Source organism: Achroia grisella, unplaced genomic scaffold, assembly GCF_030625045.1.
Source record: "Achroia grisella isolate CSIRO2021 unplaced genomic scaffold, CSIRO_AGI_Agris_v1 utg794, whole genome shotgun sequence".
Classification (NCBI taxonomy): domain Eukaryota; kingdom Metazoa; phylum Arthropoda; class Insecta; order Lepidoptera; family Pyralidae; genus Achroia; species Achroia grisella.
The window spans coordinates 3,721,760-3,743,876 of record NW_026713026.1 but is presented as its reverse complement, the minus strand read 5'-3'; the positions used below and the strand labels follow the sequence as shown (position 1 = coordinate 3,743,876).

Genomic DNA, 22,117 nt, shown 5'->3' with positions numbered 1-22,117 from the left:
CGTTATAGATTTTGCTTTGGACATGATAGAAACAGATAAAATAATGGCGTCAAAGGCTTGTGTAATTTTGTGCTGTGACAATTTGAATTCAAGACTAATTAATGGTACGGTGCACGTACCTAGAGATAGTGAGGTACAAGGATTTAAGCCATTAAATTACATTAAAACCATTAAATAATTAAATAGGTTTAAGCTACATGTACGCAGTAGTAGTCTACAGTGGGCTGATGATGATGATGACGTGTAAGCAAATGGCTCATATAGAATTATAAATTACTCTTTGCAAGAACTCAAACCTAATTAAATTATTGACATCGTAAAATACATATGTCAATAATTTAATTAGATTTATTTTTATACATATTTCAATCCAATATATCTATATATTTCTTAATGCAAGAATATATTGCATTCCAGTAGATTAAAACGCAACAATTGTACTTTTTGGTTCTTCTAAGACCTGTAAAAACAATAATATTAGGTTAATATACTTTTTTTTTATGTAATGGGAAGGGCAAACATAACTACCTAACCACCTAATTATAAATATTAATCATCGTTAATTTACATGAACAGCTACATTATCATGTATCACCTATGATACAACTCATGCATTGTCATTCTGGAGGTTTATGATGTCATTCTTCTTCATTTCATCTGTCTCTGTAAAATGTTTGAACTAAATTGTACTAAGACGATACAAATATACTAAAGTTAGTACTTACTCTACTCAAATTATTTAAATATGCTACTAGCAATTTACTCGTAATTAACAATATGTAGATCCAGTATCGTGTCGAGATTTCCTTCAGTTTACTACCATTTATTGGGATAAATGTAATGACAATGTTGGAAACTGTTTTATAAATCTTTTTTATTGTCTATTTTTTTATAATATTATATTGTTTTTATATGACATAAGTCATTAATACACAATATTTTACGACTATACCGGCGCCGTTTTCTTTGCTCGTCGTCTTGGTCTCCATCTTTCACAGATAATAATAAATCTATATTCGAATTCCAAAATAATTTTACAAAGTTCCCAAACTTTGTAACATTATTTTTACAATAATAATAATTGCCACATAAGTAATAATACTATGCAGTTGCTACCGCCTTAAGACAGGGGCGTTAGCGTTTTATAATGCCTGCTTCAGTCACAAAAGATACGTAATTGAAAAAATTTATGATAATGACTCTTATGTGAGGACATAAGAGCGAAGAAACAAAATAAAATCGTATTTATAACATTAAGTTAAGATAGATTGTAAATACCCGCTGTAACATCATCCTAGGGTTGCCTGGAGTAATCGCTTTTTAGCGATAAGGGCACCCGTTGTTACGTCTTTTGTCTTGTTCATTATTATATATTTTTATCTTTTTTACACATTATTGTACTATATATGTAAGTGTATTTTCTATGAGAGGAACAATAAAGAATATTCAATAATTTTAAATGATGTAATCGGGATCGATCCGATGCGTAGTTCAGTTGAAAAACAAACAAAAATGAACAGCGTCTTTATTCCATACTATAGAGTTTATTAGTCATATTTAGATAATTGAAAGTTTTAGATAAATAGAATTGACACTGAATCTCCAGTGATAATAAGGTAAAATTTTGGACCAATCTTAGAAATTCATGTTTCGATTAATATTTGTTATAATATTGTTAGTTCCTTCGTTATTTGGAGGCCATGTTAAGCCGTTGTCAGTTTAGAGAATATGTTAAGCCGATAAACCTAGTCACATACCTTCGTGTACCTAAATCTCTTGAGGGACAGACCTGATATGATTAGTAGCAGAGGTAGTTACCTGATTTGAGACCTTATTATTAAAATAAGTTATCAATTTCATGGTCTTTATTAGTAAATAAGCTTAGTCATTGAAGGATAAGTATACAAAGAGTATGTATAGTTTTTGGATATATTAAAAAAGACAGTTATTGTTTTATTTATTAACGTTTAACTTAGAGAGTCATAGTAAGTACTGAAGCAAAAAATGTGAAACTAATTTATACTTTAGACTTGAATCACTGGGGAAAATGAAAGAGTGCATAAAAGTAATATATAAGATCTCTTGATTTTATAAATCTCATTGACATTAGAAAAATATTAAAAAATTCAAATTAGGTACATAATCCAAAAACCACCCGTCACCTCATATATGAACTTTGTTACACATTATATCTAGTATACTTGATTCACTATAAAACAATTATCCAATTAGTTAAAGCAGAGTTAAGATTCTTGTAAATATGTTTAAAAGTACTCAATTATTAGTTTAAGGCTTTCCTCTAGAATCGAGCTTGAGCGCAGCGTCATTAACTACTTAAGTTGCTGGCAGTATGCCAGTCACCCCTTTATTAGTGTTAAAGTTGCATATTGTTAGCACGAAAATTCCTGCTTGAGTAATAGTTTCTTACAAAAATCTAATACTACGTACAATTAACAACGAATTTTATTATAGAGATTGTAATGCAAACATAAATATAATTAGGTACAAAACTGTTCCTGGTAGCAAGTAATCAATGAGACGAACAATGAATCTTAAATTGACGATTATACATTGTTAAACTTAATAACATTTTCATTTAAATAAACAATAAGTGTATATAAACGATAACTAAAAATTATGAAAAAGGAACAAAATAATAAATGTACGATGTGACATTTCGGTAGTATCCGAAAACTAGGAACGTGAATTTAGAACTTTCACGGTTTAAATATTTGGACAGTAGAAGCTTTAGTTGACACTGTTGGAACTTATATTCTGACCTATGTACCTATAAATATCTATATCGGATTTTTGAGCCCAATAAAAATTTAATACATAGACTCCATAGAATTAAATAGTATTAAATTTGTTTATGTAGCACTAATACCGAAGTTTCTTCGTTTGATTAGCTTTTGAGTCGCATACATTTTATATGAAATTCAAATATGTCTAGCTAAAGATAATTTCATTACAATGACAGAAACGGGGTATATTTTGTCTATATTATTTTCTTTTTTAAATAAGATTTAAGACTCATCATTTCTTTCTATTCTTAGGATTATTTCATTATTATTTGATTCAGTGCTACTTCCTTTTATTATTATTTTATTATATTTTTACGATCCAAGAATGTTAATAATCAAAATTTGTCAACAAATAAAGAGATAAAATTTTAAAATCTAACCTTTATACTTCAATAATACTGACAGTGATCAAGATTTTACGAGCGAGCACAATGCTGAGATTTTGTAATCCAAGCAGTAAGGCTTCATCGATCGCCTGCCTGGCCATTTGAGCTACGACAATTGAAACAGGATACCCTTTCAACGGGTTCGTTATCTATTATTACAAGAAACGGATTGCTGTCAGCAATTTATCTAACGTAAATTTATTTGTATTACTCAAATTACTAGCTGATTTGTTATTTATTTAGTTCTGCTACTTTTACTTTCCTTACAACTGCTTATTCTACGAAAGGTGCATTCACTTTATATACTTTGTCACTGTATATACTTTAATATAATTGTATTTTTTTTTTCAATCTATTACTAGCCTTAATGTGGGGAATATTATTGCTATTATCATAGCTTGCTATCATTTTAAAATCGTCCTTGAACCTTATTCATCTCAGATACAGCAATAATTCTTGTGTTTCGCATTTAAACGAGATAATTTCAAGCTTTAGAACAATCAAGATTAACTTATTCGATGTCAAAATCATTGCGGATTATTTCTAAATGTAAAGGTTAGATATCTTAAAGGACAAGTAAAGGGTGCAGACTACCAAATGCCTTTATCCGTAAACAGATCTTATGCTTCGTTTGCTTCCGTAATTTGTCTCTGACGTGAGTTCTGGACGCGAAAGTGCTTTACTTTTCCATTAAAAAAAGTAATCTGTTTGACAGTGGTGAGTCGGTATTTTCTCAATGTCTGAATTCATCCACTTTTATATTCTATTTCATATTTTTTCGTCCGAGGGATAACCATGTTTGGACAGAGTTTGGCCTACAAAAACATTTCTTAATCGCATACCTTTATTACATTTTTCATCAATGCCTTATTTTAAACCTTATTATATTAGTTAGCTGAAAATTTCAATCTGTTTACTCTTTATAATGCTCCGTAGTAGAATATAATATTTTTAATGGTTATGTCACTTGTATAGAAAAACAATTAAATAAAAAATATACTAAGTTTTTATTAGACATCGTTCAGATATTTAGATAAAAGTTTTTGTTTTATTGGACATAGTCCGAGTACAAATAACTAATTTTGAAGTATTTAATTAATATATATACTATATTGGTATATAGATATATATATAAAATACAGATAGAGACAATTCGTCAACTGTTATATTTCCGACTAATTAATATCACATAAGTCAACTATGTAAGTTAATCAATTAGAATCATGTAAAGACTGATCAGCTTTATCGATTGTGTCTACCGAATCATTATCATAGACATTTTGATTAAATAAAAATGATTGATTGAGTAGACCTGTTTCAAAAAATACAAAAATATTTATTATATTGTAATGATATTGATTTCTTCTTATGGGAATATTGGTAAATAGTAATAATAAATGTATTTATTCCCGTATAAAGAATTTCGGGGCTATTCGAAAGAAGAGCGGCGTTTTTGCGCTAAAGTGTGAAGCTTACCGAAAATATACAATGTAAGCCCTCGAGGATTTGAATTCTTATTCCAGTTCGAAAGGATAAGGGATAGAGAATATTATTTTGATACTCCTAGTGAATAAGTACTTTTAGATAACTTTATATTGGTGCAGTCGATCGGTCCCAATTGGACCATATTTGAAATGAATGGGTTTACTTACTTGTACTCTGAATGCTGTAATATATTGCAATACAATTTTTTTTAAATTCATGATAATAGAATCTATTGTGGCGAATATATCACTATGATGTTTTTCTAGGAGTACCTCATGCAAGTAGCTATGGGGTCACTGGTACTCAGTATTAACTAATGTTTAATATTTTTAAGATGTATTGTGTAGTACTCTAAGGTCCCGGATAGACCCTGGAAATCTGTAGTACAAGTAGAGAGTCTGGAGTATGAACTAGGTCGACCTAGTTCATACTCCAGACTTTCGCAAAGAATAACTTGAAAGTTTAAACAGAATTTATTTATATTGTCCGGTTTCTTGCTAGTAGTAAAATGTACTAATAAATGCGTAAAAGTGTGTCTGTTCCTCTATATATATACTAGCTGTCCCGGCAAACATTGTTTTTCCATATAAATTAAAATCGCTATTAAAAAATAGGGGTGGATGCTGGAACGGTGAAAATTTAGAGTTGTATGTATTTTTCAATCCTAAATTCTAATATATGTGGATATCCCTTACCACTTAGGGGTATGAAAAATAGATAGTAGCCGATTCTCAGACCTACTGAATATGCATATAAAATTTCATAAAAATCGATCAAGCCGTTTGGGAAGAGTATGGTAACTAACATTGTGACACAAGAATTTTATAAGAAATTATAATTATAAGATATATGTATAATAGTTCTATCTAGTGTATTCACGACTATATTGCTGATCGAATCTTAATAAAAGTATCACGAGAACGAACACAAACTATAATGTCTCAAAAATGTAGACAAAGCTGTTTTCTTATATTTCTAAATATTCACTGTAATTAGAATTTCCTTTGAAATTATACAACTGCATATGTACATATATTTTATATATGATATTTCAATTTTTAATACCAGGGATAAAGTAGGATAAAGAATTAAATTAGGGATGTTCGTATTAAGGTCTAAGATATTGTATGTTACATTTGCTTATAAAAGGAGACATCTTGAAGGGCTTCAAAGCCTTCCGGATTACGAGTATAAACCTCTTAACTTCAAAGATAAACATTGATCTTTATAATTAATATTGAGTACGTATATTTTAGATATTAGGGGCATATGTTCAAAGAGTGAACAAAAAAATGGCCCTTACATATTTACATGTTAATCAAAAAATCAACCGACATCAATCAAAGGAATTGGTATTCTTACATATTTAACTACATTTTACTTTTTCTACGCAAATGCATTTTAAAGAAACTTATAGTTTCTTATAAATTTGATTAGGAACTGACAAGAAGGTTTTGAGTTCTCTGTAATAATGCGATAGAAGTCGATATCGTAGTCTATATACATATAATAATTTGCAATATTTCTTATACCTTGGTGGCCGCTAGGGTTTAGCATATCGCCTTACTTCAAGCGGGGTCATTTTTTATACAAGTAGTTATACTTACAGAGCAGTACTTATATAATTAATTTGAAAAATTAAACGTAGAATATTACGATATAAGTAACGAGATTTCTCAATATGTTTACAAACCATTATTACTTACTAGTCAATGAGAAACAATAACATTAGTAGTTTATTTTTTAATATGAATTAGAATAACAACAAAGTAGAATATTTAATGCAGACATATTAATAATTTACGAAGAACATAATGTTGTCACTCCTCAAGATTAAACCACATCTCCTTTATTACTGTTCTAAAAAAAAAAGTATTTTTTTAATATATCAAAAAAGAACATTAACATGTTTTTATCTCTTGATTTTTATGAACTCGTCGAAAACGCCTTCTGGTGTTCGAATTTTAAATTGAATATTTTTCTTAATTTCATAATATATGGAAAAAAGGTGGAACATTCTTTGAATCGTCATTCCAGACCTATAAATAGTCATAAATCGCCCACACAATACTTACCAATAACATACGAGTATCCATCTAGCGTTAGAACGCATTTCCTTGGCGCGCCTGAGGCCGATCGATGTCTGTGAGGCCTGGGTGCTGCTCCCAGTGCCATTCCCCCACCAGGGTCACTGTGGCACTTATGTACCAGCTCCTTATCATTGGACACATTACTATTGCCGTCGACTGAGCCCTGCCGGCTGCCTTCCAGCAACGCTTTACCCCGTCGCATCATCACATCACACGCTATCTCCACTAGTATCTACGAGTACTTGTCACCCTGCACTTAATCACTGTCACCTGTCACACATGAAAGGTCACCAGATATTTTCACACGTTACTCATCGTTATGATTAATAACACCAGATATTATGTTTATTACAACACTATTTTGATACACAGTTAGCTCGTAACTACACTTTTTCATTGGTCCGCTGCTTGTAAAGGTAGGTAATAAATTTTAAATATGCCACCGTTACGATCTCATTTATTTCATACATAAAGACCGTGATCTGACAAGTGACTGATTTGTTAGTGAGATTGTTAAAGAATAACATTCGAAATAGCAGGTTCGCATATAAATGAAATACGTAATATAATTATTACATATTCTAAAGATATGCAAAATTTTCCAATTATTTATGTTAAACATCTACGTATGTAGTTTAATGTATACTTTTTATTGGTCTTGTTTATCTATCAATCGATTAAACTACGTCATTAGATTGAATAATATTAGAAGTGCGGTAAATGCATGAACACTTAGGTAAGTAGGTGAATAGAGTTGTTAAACCGGTAAATTATATTTGGTGTTATCACCTCCAATGTGATATGTTCTTTATTCGAAATCGCAATTCTCAGTGGCCAGTTATCAATAGGCTAGTTTTTTCTATATTTTTAAATTTAGAACATTATTTATATAACTTTAATTTACTGATCAAATATCCTAGAGACACACATATATTAGAACAAAGCATATATTGTTTATCTCGCGTCTAGCTAAATGCTAATGAACTTTTAGGAATGACGCCTTTGTTTCACGTTAATTTAGCGCAAATTTAGCGAACTTAGCGCTTATGAAATTCCAAATTAACTTTGCGTTCATTGTTTCAAAACAATGCCTCGTCATCGCCTTCAAAAATTGTATAAGCAGCGCTGGACGTTTACGCGATTACGGCGGCTTTTTAAAGATCGTAACTCATGCGTCTATGGTAACACCGTGTAATGAATGTTTAGCGTAACACAGGTGGAAACGCGGAAATCTATTTTGAAGCGACCAGTGTTATTTTTCCGCCATAGTAACACATGTACGCGGGACGTCCACAAGACATTGCGTCACAATTCGCAGTAGGGAGTGAGGGGGAGGTTCCCATTTGTAAACAGATTGTGACGCTGTCCCTTGGACTTAGCTAAATCGCGATCAACAGGTGGTTTTTCGAATTCGTGTTTCGAACGGCGGGTTCAGGGGTGCACTTATCAGACACGTGGTTTAATCGATTTATGAATGATAAATAAATTAAAATTTACATTTAAAAATGAAATTGGAAATTCAAAATTTTCCGGTCAGTTAGAAGCGCGTCGGTGACATGCGGACGGCTCTGATAGTAGTTTAGGGTGGCATGGCGCGACCACGCAACCGAACCGCGTGGAAGCCTGCGCGCGACTGTCGTCCGAGGCACATGCTCCAGCCGCCACAGGTAGCTGCTGATTAGAGTACTGAGCACTTGTAGTTCCCAATTAAAAATCCCCGGGACATCGAGCATCGTGTTTATCTTAAATAAAAAGATATTTCCGCTTGTTAAGTGAGGTAAGGAACAAGTACAATTACTTTAAACAGCACTTACAATAAGCTTTCAGTTAAGTAATTTTAGTTTCTAATCAACTCTATAGAAAATGATATTATTTTTCATCAGGGTATATCTATCATAGATAATTCTCATAGTCATGCTACATTCCTAACTTTTGATTCCTAACATAAAATAATAATTTGAAACCAAACATGTTATTTATTAATTGACGTGCTAACCCAATGACTTGGCATATAAAAGCATAGTAAGTACTTTAATAGTTACGTAATAAACAATACAAAACAGGTCCATCTTTAAAGCCTTTTAGACAAAAAACGCACCTATTACGTACATATTTTTTTGTTTATTGGAATTCCGTGCTTACAAAACAAACATTATTATTCAAGTACTCCGATAACGGGGAGAGGGAATTAGTAATGGGTTTTAGTTCTATAGCTAACAACGTACCCTAACATGTCGACCCCTTGGAAAACATTGTTGTTAATTCCGTAAGAATTTACAACGATGAGGTAATTGACCTAACTTTGTCTTCATCATATTATTCTATACTGTTGCCCTCATAGCGTATTCCGAAAGTGCAGGCGGGTGTATTATTTCTAATACATCCATAAAAGTAAGCAGGTAACACAGAGCAAAATTGATAATTCTCGGACAAACTAACATAAAATTTACTTCGTTTAATGTTCGAAATAATGATTTAGTATCCAGTCTAATATAAATAACGATTTTAATTCACTAATAATAAACAATTTTGCATTATTCTTTAGAGAACTAACTAAATAATTCCATTAATTATATCGATTAGTTCATTCAATACTCACGACATATAAACTAGTAAGTGAATGATTCAAGACTATGAAAAGGTGTGAAACGGTATATTCCAAAGTCGATCGAACGAAATTATATTAAAAAATCTGAATTTATGGTTAGTAAAAGATGTGTATGTATTGTAAACTTAAATAAAAGAGATGTAGGTAAGTTAATAGTAGAACTTTGCACTACTTAATTAAATGGGATTACAGTTCCGAGTTGGTTAGAGCCGATAAATCCATTATAAAACACTAGCATACTCCACAGCTTTACCCACTATATCTATCTATATGTGAAAGAATTAGTTAAAAAGTTTTTGTAGAGTCAATTAGTAAGAAAATAAATATTGATACTAAAAAATATTTATTTTGGAATATCGATGATTACATTATGTACATTATAGTAGTTTAAGCATTGGCTAAAAACCTTTAAATCTATAATGTTTATATGATCACGAATGATAGTTGTCAACTTCAAATCCACATAAAATTATTCTATTATGATTTATCTAATACGCGCAACTATTATACGTCTCCGTTACATTTTTTTCATTTTTATAACACTTTTCATTCCATCTCCACTCCTATGAACATATTGTGATGTTAGATAGCCTATACTTCTTTGATAAATGGACTATTTAACACCAAAATACTTTTTCAGTTTTTTTTATTCAATACAGTAGTATCATTGACATTCATACTAAGAAAATTTACCTCATTATAATATTAGTATAGATACAAATACTTGTGTATAATATTGCATGGTAGCCTACAAACATTATGCTTCAGAGAGCACATTAAATGGCAAATTCCGGTTGTACAATAATAGGGCTTGTCTTTTGTTATGTTTATATTACATACAGATTTTACCGAATCCTAAGTAAACTACAATATAATAGCAAATAGATGTAGTTAACTAAGTCGACAATTGAAAGCTGTAAATTGATTTGTCAAAGACAAAAAATATTTATTCATATAGGATGCTTTTAGCCACTAGTACTAAATATTGATATTTAGTTACCATCTTATATCCATATCCATTCCATCTACTTCATATTGTACCAAATGTTATGTTGTGGACTCCATAGTACGTCACTGGTCACATAGAGAACAAAAGTATAATAGCAAATAGAAATAAAATATTTGTATCTTTTTTGGTACTAGCCACATTCGAATTTGTTCAAGTTGAACGCTTTATTGTGGAAAAATAAACGCTTATTACTTTTGTTTTATTTATTCGAGTGATCAATGAGCTAATAATACAAACTTTCTATATTACTTATAGCATTACTTGCTAACACAAAGATAGCGAACGACGAAGAACGAACGACAGTGTTACTATTACATGTTTAAACATTAAACACAATATACCCATATTCTGTTATAATTATCCTTATTTAAGAATTAGTTTTAACAGAATTAGCCTTAGGGGTTTACAGCTTGGAGTAGTAAATTACTAGATGACAACTTTCTCGTGTCAAAGTCAAATATTATATTTTGACGGACACTTTCGGTCACTTGTACTAAGTACTACTTAGTCATAATTTTAATCGCCATCACAACCATCCAGTTCATTATTCCAAATGCTAATGTTATGGACTCTATGATATGTGACTGGACATACAAAAAAAATATATTTTTACTTTAATATATATGTGATATATGCATGCAAGAAGTTCTCTAAAAATAAAGACCATGCGAAATTAATATTAATAATATGTTCCATAACTATTAATGTTTATGTTACGTCGTGATGGAAGGTGTTAAATCGTCCTCTACTATGTCGAATACTTAGGTAGGTGTGCGGGACCTAGAATTACCTAATATTATATCCTTGTATACATTATATACATTAGGACATTTTACATAAATGTCATGCTCCCTCGATCGTGATATAACGTAAAAGCATCCAATTATAAATGTTGTGGAATATCACTCACAACATCTAAATATCTCCACATATATACATATTTTCAAATACATTATATGTATTAGAAGGTTATCATCATGTCCTACAAGATCTCTGAGATCTATTGAGAATTAAAAATAAAGTTTCAATTTCTGATTTCTAATTGACACTACTGTTATGGAAAAAAAATAAGTGGTAATGGTATTAAATATATCCAGAGAAAAATGGTGATATCACATACCATTCAACTATATATTAGCAGTAAATAATACCTCTAGATAATAATGTCGGTAATGTACATGAAATTCTCCTGATGTTGCGGGTGGTCATGGGTGGCTGTAATCACATACCATCAGGTGATCTGCAAGTGCGTCTGCTCTCTTTGTTATAAAAAAAAGGTACTCCTCCATCAGCGAATTCATCGTTAACATATATTACAATAATTTCTAGAACACCTTCATTAAATAATGGAGAAAAAGATAATTTCTAATTTAAAAAATAGTAATGTAATGGAATTGTTTGCGATTGACCGTTTGAATACTTGGTTTATGATTCATTATTAATTAGAGGTTTTGTATTCTATGGCAGATCACTAATAATGGTATAATTAAAGAAACCTACAATGATTCGCATATTGAACATAATTATGTTCTCTGTTCATATGTTTAGTAATAAATATTAGATGTAGCATATTTCATTCGAATATTTTCAGCAACATGTGGACATGTCAACAATGATGTTGTAAATTTGCAATACTTCTGTTTATCTCATCTGATATAAATGTCATGAAGGTATGTTATATAAATATAATTAATATAAATTATAGGCAGAAAATGGCAAATATTCCAGTAGCGTCATTTTAAAACAGCATTTTCAAATTATAAAAAAAACGCTCGGTGAGTTCCTTTCCTATTTCCTTGAATCTCGTTTAAAAGAAAAATACAATATTTTATTGTTTCTCCAGTGCGATACAAAAACTATAAGGTACTACGATACGACTTTAAAATCACCAACATAGATCGTAATATCCGCCTAGACTTCCGGGAAATAGACTGATCTTTTGAAGTTACGTCGGGGTCGAGTATTTAATTAATAAGTTAAAAAAAATAAGAGCTACTTTATCTTTGTGTGTTATATACTGACGTCCTAGAGATGGAAAGAAGTAGTGCCACATTGTATCCTTATTTCGGGACTATACGAAATAAACAGCGCGCTAAGTCCTATTTCACGTTTTCATGTGAGGAAATAAAAAATTTAAGCATCCTCTTTAACTACCTCTCTACCCTCTTAAGCTGGATTTATATTATATTAAAAGATAAAAGAGTAGCACTGTGTACTAGTACTGTAGTTCTGGTGAGCTACCCGTGTTCAGGTAAAAAAATGTATGAAATATTATCTGACAACATTAGACAATGATGGAATTAAAAACATTCAAACTTATATATCTACATTATTAATGGGAATGAAGGTGCTATATTATTTTGTTATTTAGTATGTCTCCATACAAACATTATACATGCGAAAGTGTGTCTATCGGTTTGTTTCTTAAATGGTTTATGAAGATAGGATATTTTTATACCAAATCAAACAAACACCACTGTATACAACTCTTCTATTTAGAAATACAATAAAATTTCAGGAACGGAAAAAATATTTTATTACGACTTTTCCTAAATATACTACACCGCAAGTTTCTAAACACTAGCTTTTTAAAAAAACAATAAACTCTTATTGTTTGCGTTAGTGTAATTTTCTAATTTTCTCTTCTATTTGTTAGTTTTAAACTTTTTATTATGAAAATTCCATGAAACTGTGAAATAACATTATTCGGCGTACACATAGTTCTAACGTTTGCTCAACTTTTGATAACTTTCATTTTGAAAATAGTTGCTTGAGTTTCAAAGGACCGTAGATTTTATATTTATAACTGTTGCGAGCGACTCACACAGAAATGCTTTATGTGAATATTATTGTACACCGTAGTTGAGACTTATGAAACATAAAAAAATATATTTTATACACTCAAAAAAGGAATTTTGATCATAGAGAATACTCAATATAAAAATATGAGCAATTAATGCAGAATGAGCTTTTTCATTTCAGGTGTATTGGTAATTTTATATAAAATGTATATACCTATTGGATTTTATGATTTTACTGCCTATCTGCTTTTTTTATTTCCAATAAATACAAAGCATAAATTCCTGTATCCGTATTGAGGTAGAGCAAGATTACAATATGTCATTACTTTTATTACAGAATACCTTTAGAGGCGTAGAACAAAGAAAATATACACTGATACAAGATATGAAAAACCTTTGTTATTCTTCAATATATATATGTAAATAACTTCAATGCACGCTATAGGTACATAACTAAAAAGTATATATGATGGAATTAACACCTAATGGCATTTTCTACCATTGAACCATGAGTTGTGCAGAGATAAGGCTGTGCAAATAAATAAGTTATTAGCTGTGCAAATAATATTATAATATTTTTATAAAACATACACAAATTTGCATAATTTGATGCACTTATACCCACTTCCTATGCCACGCTCTATTAGTTTGAGTAGAAGAGATGTCTTTAACAACGTCAACATTATTTCTAATTAATATACCTAAAAATATATTTATGTGCAATAACGAATATCTATATATACAAATATCTTTTCCTTACAGTTATCCTATACAGGGTAGACAGCGCCGTTGTCAACTGTCAATGTTGTGGTGAACGCAACACTTGACATGACCACGTTTCCCGCAAGAAGTGGCCTTACCGCCGTATATCAGATTAATTTACTTTAATTGATAATTTATATCACTGAACAGTCAGAAATATAAACTGATAAAAGAAAATAAAACAACGAACTAGGAATTTATCTCGAATTAATGGTAAAGCCGTTTACAATACCGCTTTAATTCGGATGGTCGCCGGTTCGATTCCTCGAACAGTAGAGAAATTTGTATTCATAATTATGATTGTTTATACATTTTTAATATAATAGTACATGATCATGTATAATTACTTTATTTATGGTTGTCATTTGATTATCATCAAAATATAGCAATTTATAATACAAATGTAAAAGCGTACTAAATTCCGGCCTCCGCTAATAGTATAAATATAATTACAGTAAACATCGTTTAGCTAGAAATTGAGATCGCCACCATAAATTGAATAAAGAGTTATCCGAACACAATCCATTACAAAGTCATTAAAGCCGCATAAAAGTAACAACTTAGTTACAAAGTGCGTCACGGTTGTTTATTATGCTTATGAAACGAATTCAATTTTGCTATCATTGTATTCAGAAAAGCCTAAAATTATTATAACATATTATTACAGAAATGAAGACTTGAAATAATATCAAATAATCTGAAACTAGTATAACAAAATCAATTAGCACTTGATTCTAATAAATATTACATTTATATATTAGTTACAAGGCCGATGGCTCATTAACGAATGCATCATTTCAGAAGAATGCAACAATCTTAGTCAATTCAGCGACTATTAACACGAAAGTATTAATACGAAAGTCGAATTACGTGCTAGATTTTTAAATATGTGAAATATTTAGGATAGTATAAATAAAAATAAATAATTATAAAATAAAAATGTACTTCAATTCTCAAAATCATTACACCAGATAGCTTACAGTAGGCATAGCTAATAGAAAATGTTGGTTGTGTTATGGCCGCATATATGTATGTAGTTTGCTTTGGAAAAAGTAGAATTTTGTTTGAAATTTGAATAAAACGACGTTGTGTGTCTACCTACGGTTGTATTTTGCGACTGAATGAAACTTACTTAACAGTGACCGGTCGGCAGATACATACACTATTATAGCTACGGTCCGGTATAGACCAACCAGCAAGTAAGTTGTACTTGTTTAGTTTGGGACTAGATAGCGCTGTGTGAATTGTATTGACTTTTTTTTCAATTACTTAAATGGCAGAGAAGCTGACGGCCCACTTGATGGTAAACGGTAACCGTCATCTATACTCATAAGCAGCACTACTAATATTGCGAGTACCACTCATGCGTTGCCATTGCAGAGGACTAAGATGGGCGTTTATCTTGTAATCACAGCTCAAATCTGACGTTATACAGAATTGAGCTCACGACCATGGGAAGTAAGGCGGTGTGGTAAACCACTAGACCACAGAGGTCGTCGTAAAGAAATGAGCACAAAGGTGCTAACGAAAATTTATGTTACAATTATTAATGGGAAATAGGTTAACTGGGCTATTATTCTCATAACAGAATGTTCATGTACCTCCTTGATTCAATTAGGAGGGTACAAATCAATCGAGCACACTGAAAGCATTCACAAGTTTGATTGGCATGTCGACGTTATACTAAAAACATTATATCATAAATACGGGAGCATGTATGATATATGTATATGTATGTCTAGTTTTAACTGACTTTAAAAGGCGAGGTTCTCTATTCACATATTTATTTTGTTAATAGTTTCCTCAGAACGCTGCCATATATATATATAAATATTATAAAAATCACATCATAATTTTGTTATTAAATCAAAATAGCTACTAAAAAATGTTATTCAGACAGAAGCGGCACCGCGACTAAGACTTTATTTTAATAAGCATTATATCGCGTACTACACTTTACTAAGAGAACTTATCCTATGGCGAATGGCCTTTAATAAAAACACTTAAATTATATTTTTTTAACAGTAATAAAAAATATAATGTTAAATTGGACTTCAGAAAGTGCGGCTATGGCTATTTGTTCACTAGTGAGGTAATGGAGTAATTAGTTTTAGGATGTAATGGGACTGGCATGTACTTTCAGATTATACAAAAGTCCCTAAATTTTAAAAGAAATAAAAAGAAAACAATTGGACCGTTGCATGTTCCCTACCCTACATTAATAAACAATGTGACATCAAGATCAATCTTTAATTCGCCGTTTAAAAATATAATGTATACATTATTCAACTTTGCTTTGCCATAAAATACATTTTCCACAGCAAATGGATAAAACGTGCTTCATAAAGGATTTACAGAATCAGCTCGATTCCGAACTGGAATTGGCGAACTTCTTCAACACGTGCAAATGCGACTTGAAAGTTTTAAGATTCCGTAGAATTGCTCACGATTTTCTCACTATTACTAGTTGCCATTTTCTAATGTTTCTTTATTAGCTATACATTTATAAATCCACGTATTGAGGGGTGACAGTATCGAGGTATATTATGATTTTTTTTATTATACTAGGTTGGTGGCTTACAGGCATACGGCCTATCTGATGGTAAATGGTTATCTCTTGACGCCTGAGATACTTGAGTGTCACATGCGTGTTGCCGACCCTAATCTAAATATTTAATAATATCAATTAGTCATTATTTCCAATCTTTTATGCCATAATTTAGCAACGGCGCAGTATGTAATCTTCTATATGTGTCTATCAGCCATCATAATTATCTTAGCTTATAAGTATATCATCTTTCAGATAGTCCATTCATATTTCCTTCGGAAGTTTTTATTTGAAATGAAAAATATTTGTATTTACCTAACTTAGGTATATATATCAATCATAGGAATATAATATATACGTCTATCTAAGAATATATATATATATACTATATAGTTGTCATGGTAAATTCAGAGTAAGACGGTGCCACAATCTGGTAGAAGGATCTCAAACGTGTCATAAGGAACTATTCTGTCTGTAGTTGAAGTCTAAAGGAAAACCTATGTTTAGCTAGGTAATATCATATTATTTTATTTGAAATTATGATAATAAAGACAATAATAATAGTTATAATGATACATAATTTATCTTTACAACATATATATTACGTAAAATATATAATATATTTTTTTTACATAATTTTTTTTTGCACGGAAGGTTCTTCACTATGAAGACTGTTAATAAGTTCGGTGATCTCTTCGGAGAGACTTTATAAGCAGTGTTTCGGTCGAGTAACCAGTGAAATCAATATATAAGAGGCAGTTCTTCTTAGGTCTCCGGAAAGACTACGCATGAGTGATATTATGGTCTTCACATGATAACGTGATATCCGTGATGCTTTGTATATAGACAGCAACGATTACTGACCATCATGTAGCTGTCATCTTATTTCCCATCTCAATATCATAAAAATATATTATATGACATAACTTTCTTTGAATTGTTTATGTATAGATTTTTAGTATTCTCTTATACTTACTATAAAATACACAATGATATGTACCTACCCGCACACAGTTAACAAGTCAATCTGAATATAAGGTCTTATTTGCAAATTAAATATTTGACTTTGACGTACGGAAATTAATTCGAGATCCACTTTTAAACTTTGTGTCATTCGTTGAACACACAATCAACAGCGACATTTTCCCTTTATCATGTGAAATAGAACCAGTGGCCATTAATTAGTTTAAATGACTCCTGCATTTGCTAATTCTGTGGTTAATTTGATGGTACTTATAATGATATATATATAAAACTTAAAAAAAAATCATATGTATACTTTTTAATTTTACAAACATTGTTTTGCCATTAAATTAATAACACTATAAAAAATAGGGGTTGGTGATAGAAGGGTGAAAATTTAGGGTTGTATGTATTTTAATGACACATAATAAAAAAATATAAATTAAAAATTTTGCCGAAGAAATAAAAAGTAAAGTTAGGGGTGGACAACGCTTATCACTTAGGGGTATGATAAAAATAGATAGTAGCCGATTCTTTGACCCACTGAATATGCATATAAAATTTCATTAAAATCGGTCAAGCCGTTTCAGGGGAGTATGGTAACTAACATTGTGACACGAGAATTTTATATATAAGATAAATAATAAAGAAATAATTTAGTTGAGTTTTTGCTAACCATTTTACTACCAAGCAACTACTGCAAACAACTGAATTAGACAGTTTGGTTAAAAAATAATAATAGAAGTATTAACAGATATGCGTTGTGTCTGGATCGAGACGAATACCAAAAATATATAATTGACCGAGAAAAAACTAGTGTAATTAAATTCTTCTGTGATTTAAATATAATAAGTTTGTTCCACCAAAGGTGTTTTTATCATTATCAGCAACCCACAGTCCACGCTCTCAACACTTTTAGAATTTGACTTTGCAGCTATTAAACACTAACATACATAGTTTTCACTATAATAAAGTTGCTCAGAACTTTACGAGGCGATTACTAGCATTTAGCAGAAGTCCCGCCCGCATGTACTTTGTTATGTCATAGAATTTCTAATCAAACTTATATATTTGTTCATATAGGTTCGTGGAAACGAGAATGGTAATTGGAGAGAAATTTTCTGTACTGAGGCGGTAATTTTCATAGTGAATTCATATCCAAGTAAAAGATACCTATATATCACTCAATCTAAATATCCAATTTTGTTTAGTAACTACTGTACATATATTCTCATTTTGTAAATTCCAATATATACTTTCTTTATATAACAGAACTATTCATGAAAATGAGAAGATATTATATGATAATAATAATAAAATTTCAGAACTATTTACACATCGCCGTCTAGCCACAAACTAAGCAAAACATTTATTATGGGTATTAGAGAACTGGTATTAATATAGTGATACATTTTTTTGTAAATACTTATATAATATACATAGAAAATAACTAGACCGATACGAACAATCATACTAATGAATACAAATGTTTGCATTTGACGACGTCATATAAAATTTCATTAAAATCGTCTAGTGGTCTAACACACACGCTTTTATATATAAGATGGTCGCGGGTTCGATTCCATCGCACGGCACAATCATTTGTATTCATGAGTATGATTGTTTGTATCGGTCTATATAATTGGAGTGTTTTCTATGTATAATATGTATGTATTTACAAAAAACCCACAGTCCACGCTCTCAAATTTGACTATGTATATGTATCTATAATAAAGTCTAGTACCCATAACACATTAGCTTTAGTTAGTCATAGAATTTCTTAATATATTTGTTCATATAGGTCTAGGTGACGCTGTGTGAATTGTCCTGAGATTATTATTATTATTATTATTATGTGACAAATCGAACCCGCGACCATCGTAAGTGAAACTGATATACTATCGAGACTGTCATTAAAAAAATTAATAAGGCAAACAAACTTTCGATATTAACAGCATCACGAATATCACGTCATCATATGCCCTTGATATCAATCATGCGTTGGTAATCCGGAGGAATCGACTGTCATTCAACATATCATTTGACTATATTTTGTAATTTTACTATTTTGAAACATATCCTACAAAGCATGCTGTTTGACTGGCTGAAATGGATGAAACAAAGGTATCCAAAGTATATGACTTCGTACAAAGGTACAAAGTCTGACTCTGTAAGATAATTGAAATTTATAGCTCTGTGTGTGCTCATTTGACGACATATGCCTTTCACATACGCAGAGTTAAAAAACACAACATATCGCATATTTTGTGTACATTGTACATATCCTACAAAGCATGCTTTTTGGCTGAAATGGATGAAACAAAGGTGATTTACAGAGTCTGAAAGTTTTGTTTGTGTGTTTTAATATTATACATATTATAATAACATATAAACTTTCCTCTTAAATCACTCTATCTATTAAAAAAACCGCTTCAAAATCCGTTGTGTAGTTTTAAATATTAAAACATACATAGGGACAGACAGCGACAGCGTTTTTATTTTGTACTATGTTATAATTATAATGAAGATAGGTACATTTATTTTTATACAATTATGCAATGTCGCCAAAACAGCAGAATAGTTTGTAGGCAAGATTTTGATTATGTGTTGCAATATATATTATATATATATATATTATATATTGCAACAACATATGCATATTGGTATGCATTACTTACGTAATAAAGGTAATTGATTTTCATTAGCTAGTTCTTATATCCTAAAAATCTTTTGATAGTTGTGATGTAAAATAAATTTGTTATTTTTTAACTAATGAAACGTATAAGTAACTTTTATATTGAACTTTAATTGCTCTTTAATAATGTCGATAATTTGATTATTTAATTAGAACGGTTACCGAATTACATATTACAGATTACGAAACTGTTAAAATAATAAATAATGTTATACAATAAAGTGATAAGTTATCACTTTATTACAATAGTAATAATTAATTTATAATATTGTAGTACACTTGTAATAATCTCAATTTTATTTGTGATGACGGAATGTCTCTATTTGCGCTGTTATATTAAAAAAATAGTCAATATACCACTTATGTTTCTAAAGTTATTGCCCTCTGTATATTTCATTTAAAATATATGTAATTAAATTTATTTTGCTATAAATGTAGGTAGTCTACATGAGTTGTGATTGTGAATAATGTAATATTTTGCCTAACTGCAAAGGTATGCAAAATGAAAATATTTAGAAATTAATTCATTTTCAAGAATAATTCGTTATCAACATTAATTATAAACATTATCACATTATTAGGTACTTAAAAATTCGTTTAAGGCGTATAAACATTTGTGGAGTAACCAATTATTTAATTTATTCATCAATTGTCGCCGTGAAAGCTCCTTTATATCGTCAGGTATTTTATACTATTTTTTATTTTATTTAACTGGAACGCCAAATAAGGTGATTTACCTTATGGAAAATGGTCACCGTTGCCTACAGGCACGAAGAGCACCATAGACAAATTACCTTGTTTCTTCATGCATTGAATAGCAGAGGACTATGATATTATACCTTACGATACCCGCAATTTTAATACCATATCTCATTTTCAAACCGAAATGCTGCTAGTGATAGAAATAAGCGCGGTCACGAGATCAACTTAGTATGAAAATATCAATATTTAGTTCTAGTATTTATTTTTTGTATACTTTATTGCACTGTGTTTATATACGGAAAAGTATTAAAATATTTTTTTTAAATAGACTTGTATAAAAGTCTAAGCAATTTCTACTATATTTCACTTACTTTTATATTTCTTAGTTACTTAGTAGTGTACTTAACCTAAAAGTGATTCAGTTTCATGGTTGTTATATTTCTACATTGGTCACAAGTTGCTGAATAAAAAATTGTGTATTGGTATATGCCTATATACATACAATTTTAAGAAACCCACATAGAAGAGCAAGTATAGCTATATAGATTTTTTCTAGTCTTTGATAACTTACAAAATAAAAAACATAGAAGGGTACGTTACTTACATAGAGTCTTTGTTTTATACAATTTAAACCTGCAACTTCTGTAAGTAACAAACTAGTCACTACGTAATAACAATAGGCCCAGACTTAGTTAAATTTGTTTAACTTGGAAACAATGTTTCCTGGGTATACTTGCTTTTGTATTTTTAATTTGCTAGCAACCCCAGTTCGCGTGTTTGGGTTACATTCAACTACACCCAACAATTTGTTTTTATCGTTCCACCGGATAGACTTTCTGTGGAATTTGCCACAATAATATTTAAATTCTTGGCTCACTATTACTTGCAGGAGTAAATATATACTTAGTGCACCTTTAGATAAGGTTTAAATAGTATTTTATCCATATTTCAACGGCCTATGTGGTTTAGCGGTTTAGCACACCGCCTTATTTCCGATGGTAGCGGTTTCAGTTCTTCGCACGATGCAAATATTCATATTTATAAATATGATTGTTTATATCGGTCTGTTGGTATAAAATCACTGTATACTACATAGAACAGAGACTGTAATATAACACTATAATCAACAATAAAGAATTATTCTTATATGCCATTCTAAAAATGGTTATTTCAACTTTTTCATACAAAATATATTTTGTTCCAAGTAACGCAAAACTGATCGTACCTACCTACCTATATCCAGCTGCATAACATCCGAAGCACG

The 22,117-nt window shown here is 30.5% G+C and overlaps 1 protein-coding gene across 4 annotated transcripts in view; it reads right to left on the bottom strand.

The window, feature by feature from the left end:
* Positions 1-22,117, bottom strand: part of LOC131851591 (dual specificity calcium/calmodulin-dependent 3',5'-cyclic nucleotide phosphodiesterase 1) — a 377,466-nt gene that overhangs the window by 151,991 nt on the left and 203,358 nt on the right. For 2 of the 4 annotated variants that reach the window (XM_059202102.1, XM_059202105.1), the window contains exons 1-2: positions 8,263-8,377; positions 6,751-7,169 (exon numbers count right to left, since the gene is read on the bottom strand). The exons of 1 other annotated variant lie outside the window; for it this stretch is intronic. In XM_059202102.1, coding sequence (XP_059058085.1) covers positions 6,751-6,970 — 220 coding nt within the window. In that variant the 5' untranslated portion in view covers positions 6,971-7,169; positions 8,263-8,377. Of the gene's footprint in view, positions 1-6,750; positions 7,173-8,262; positions 8,378-22,117 lie in introns of those variants that run through there. One more of the 4 variants, XM_059202104.1, reaches the window with a different exon arrangement.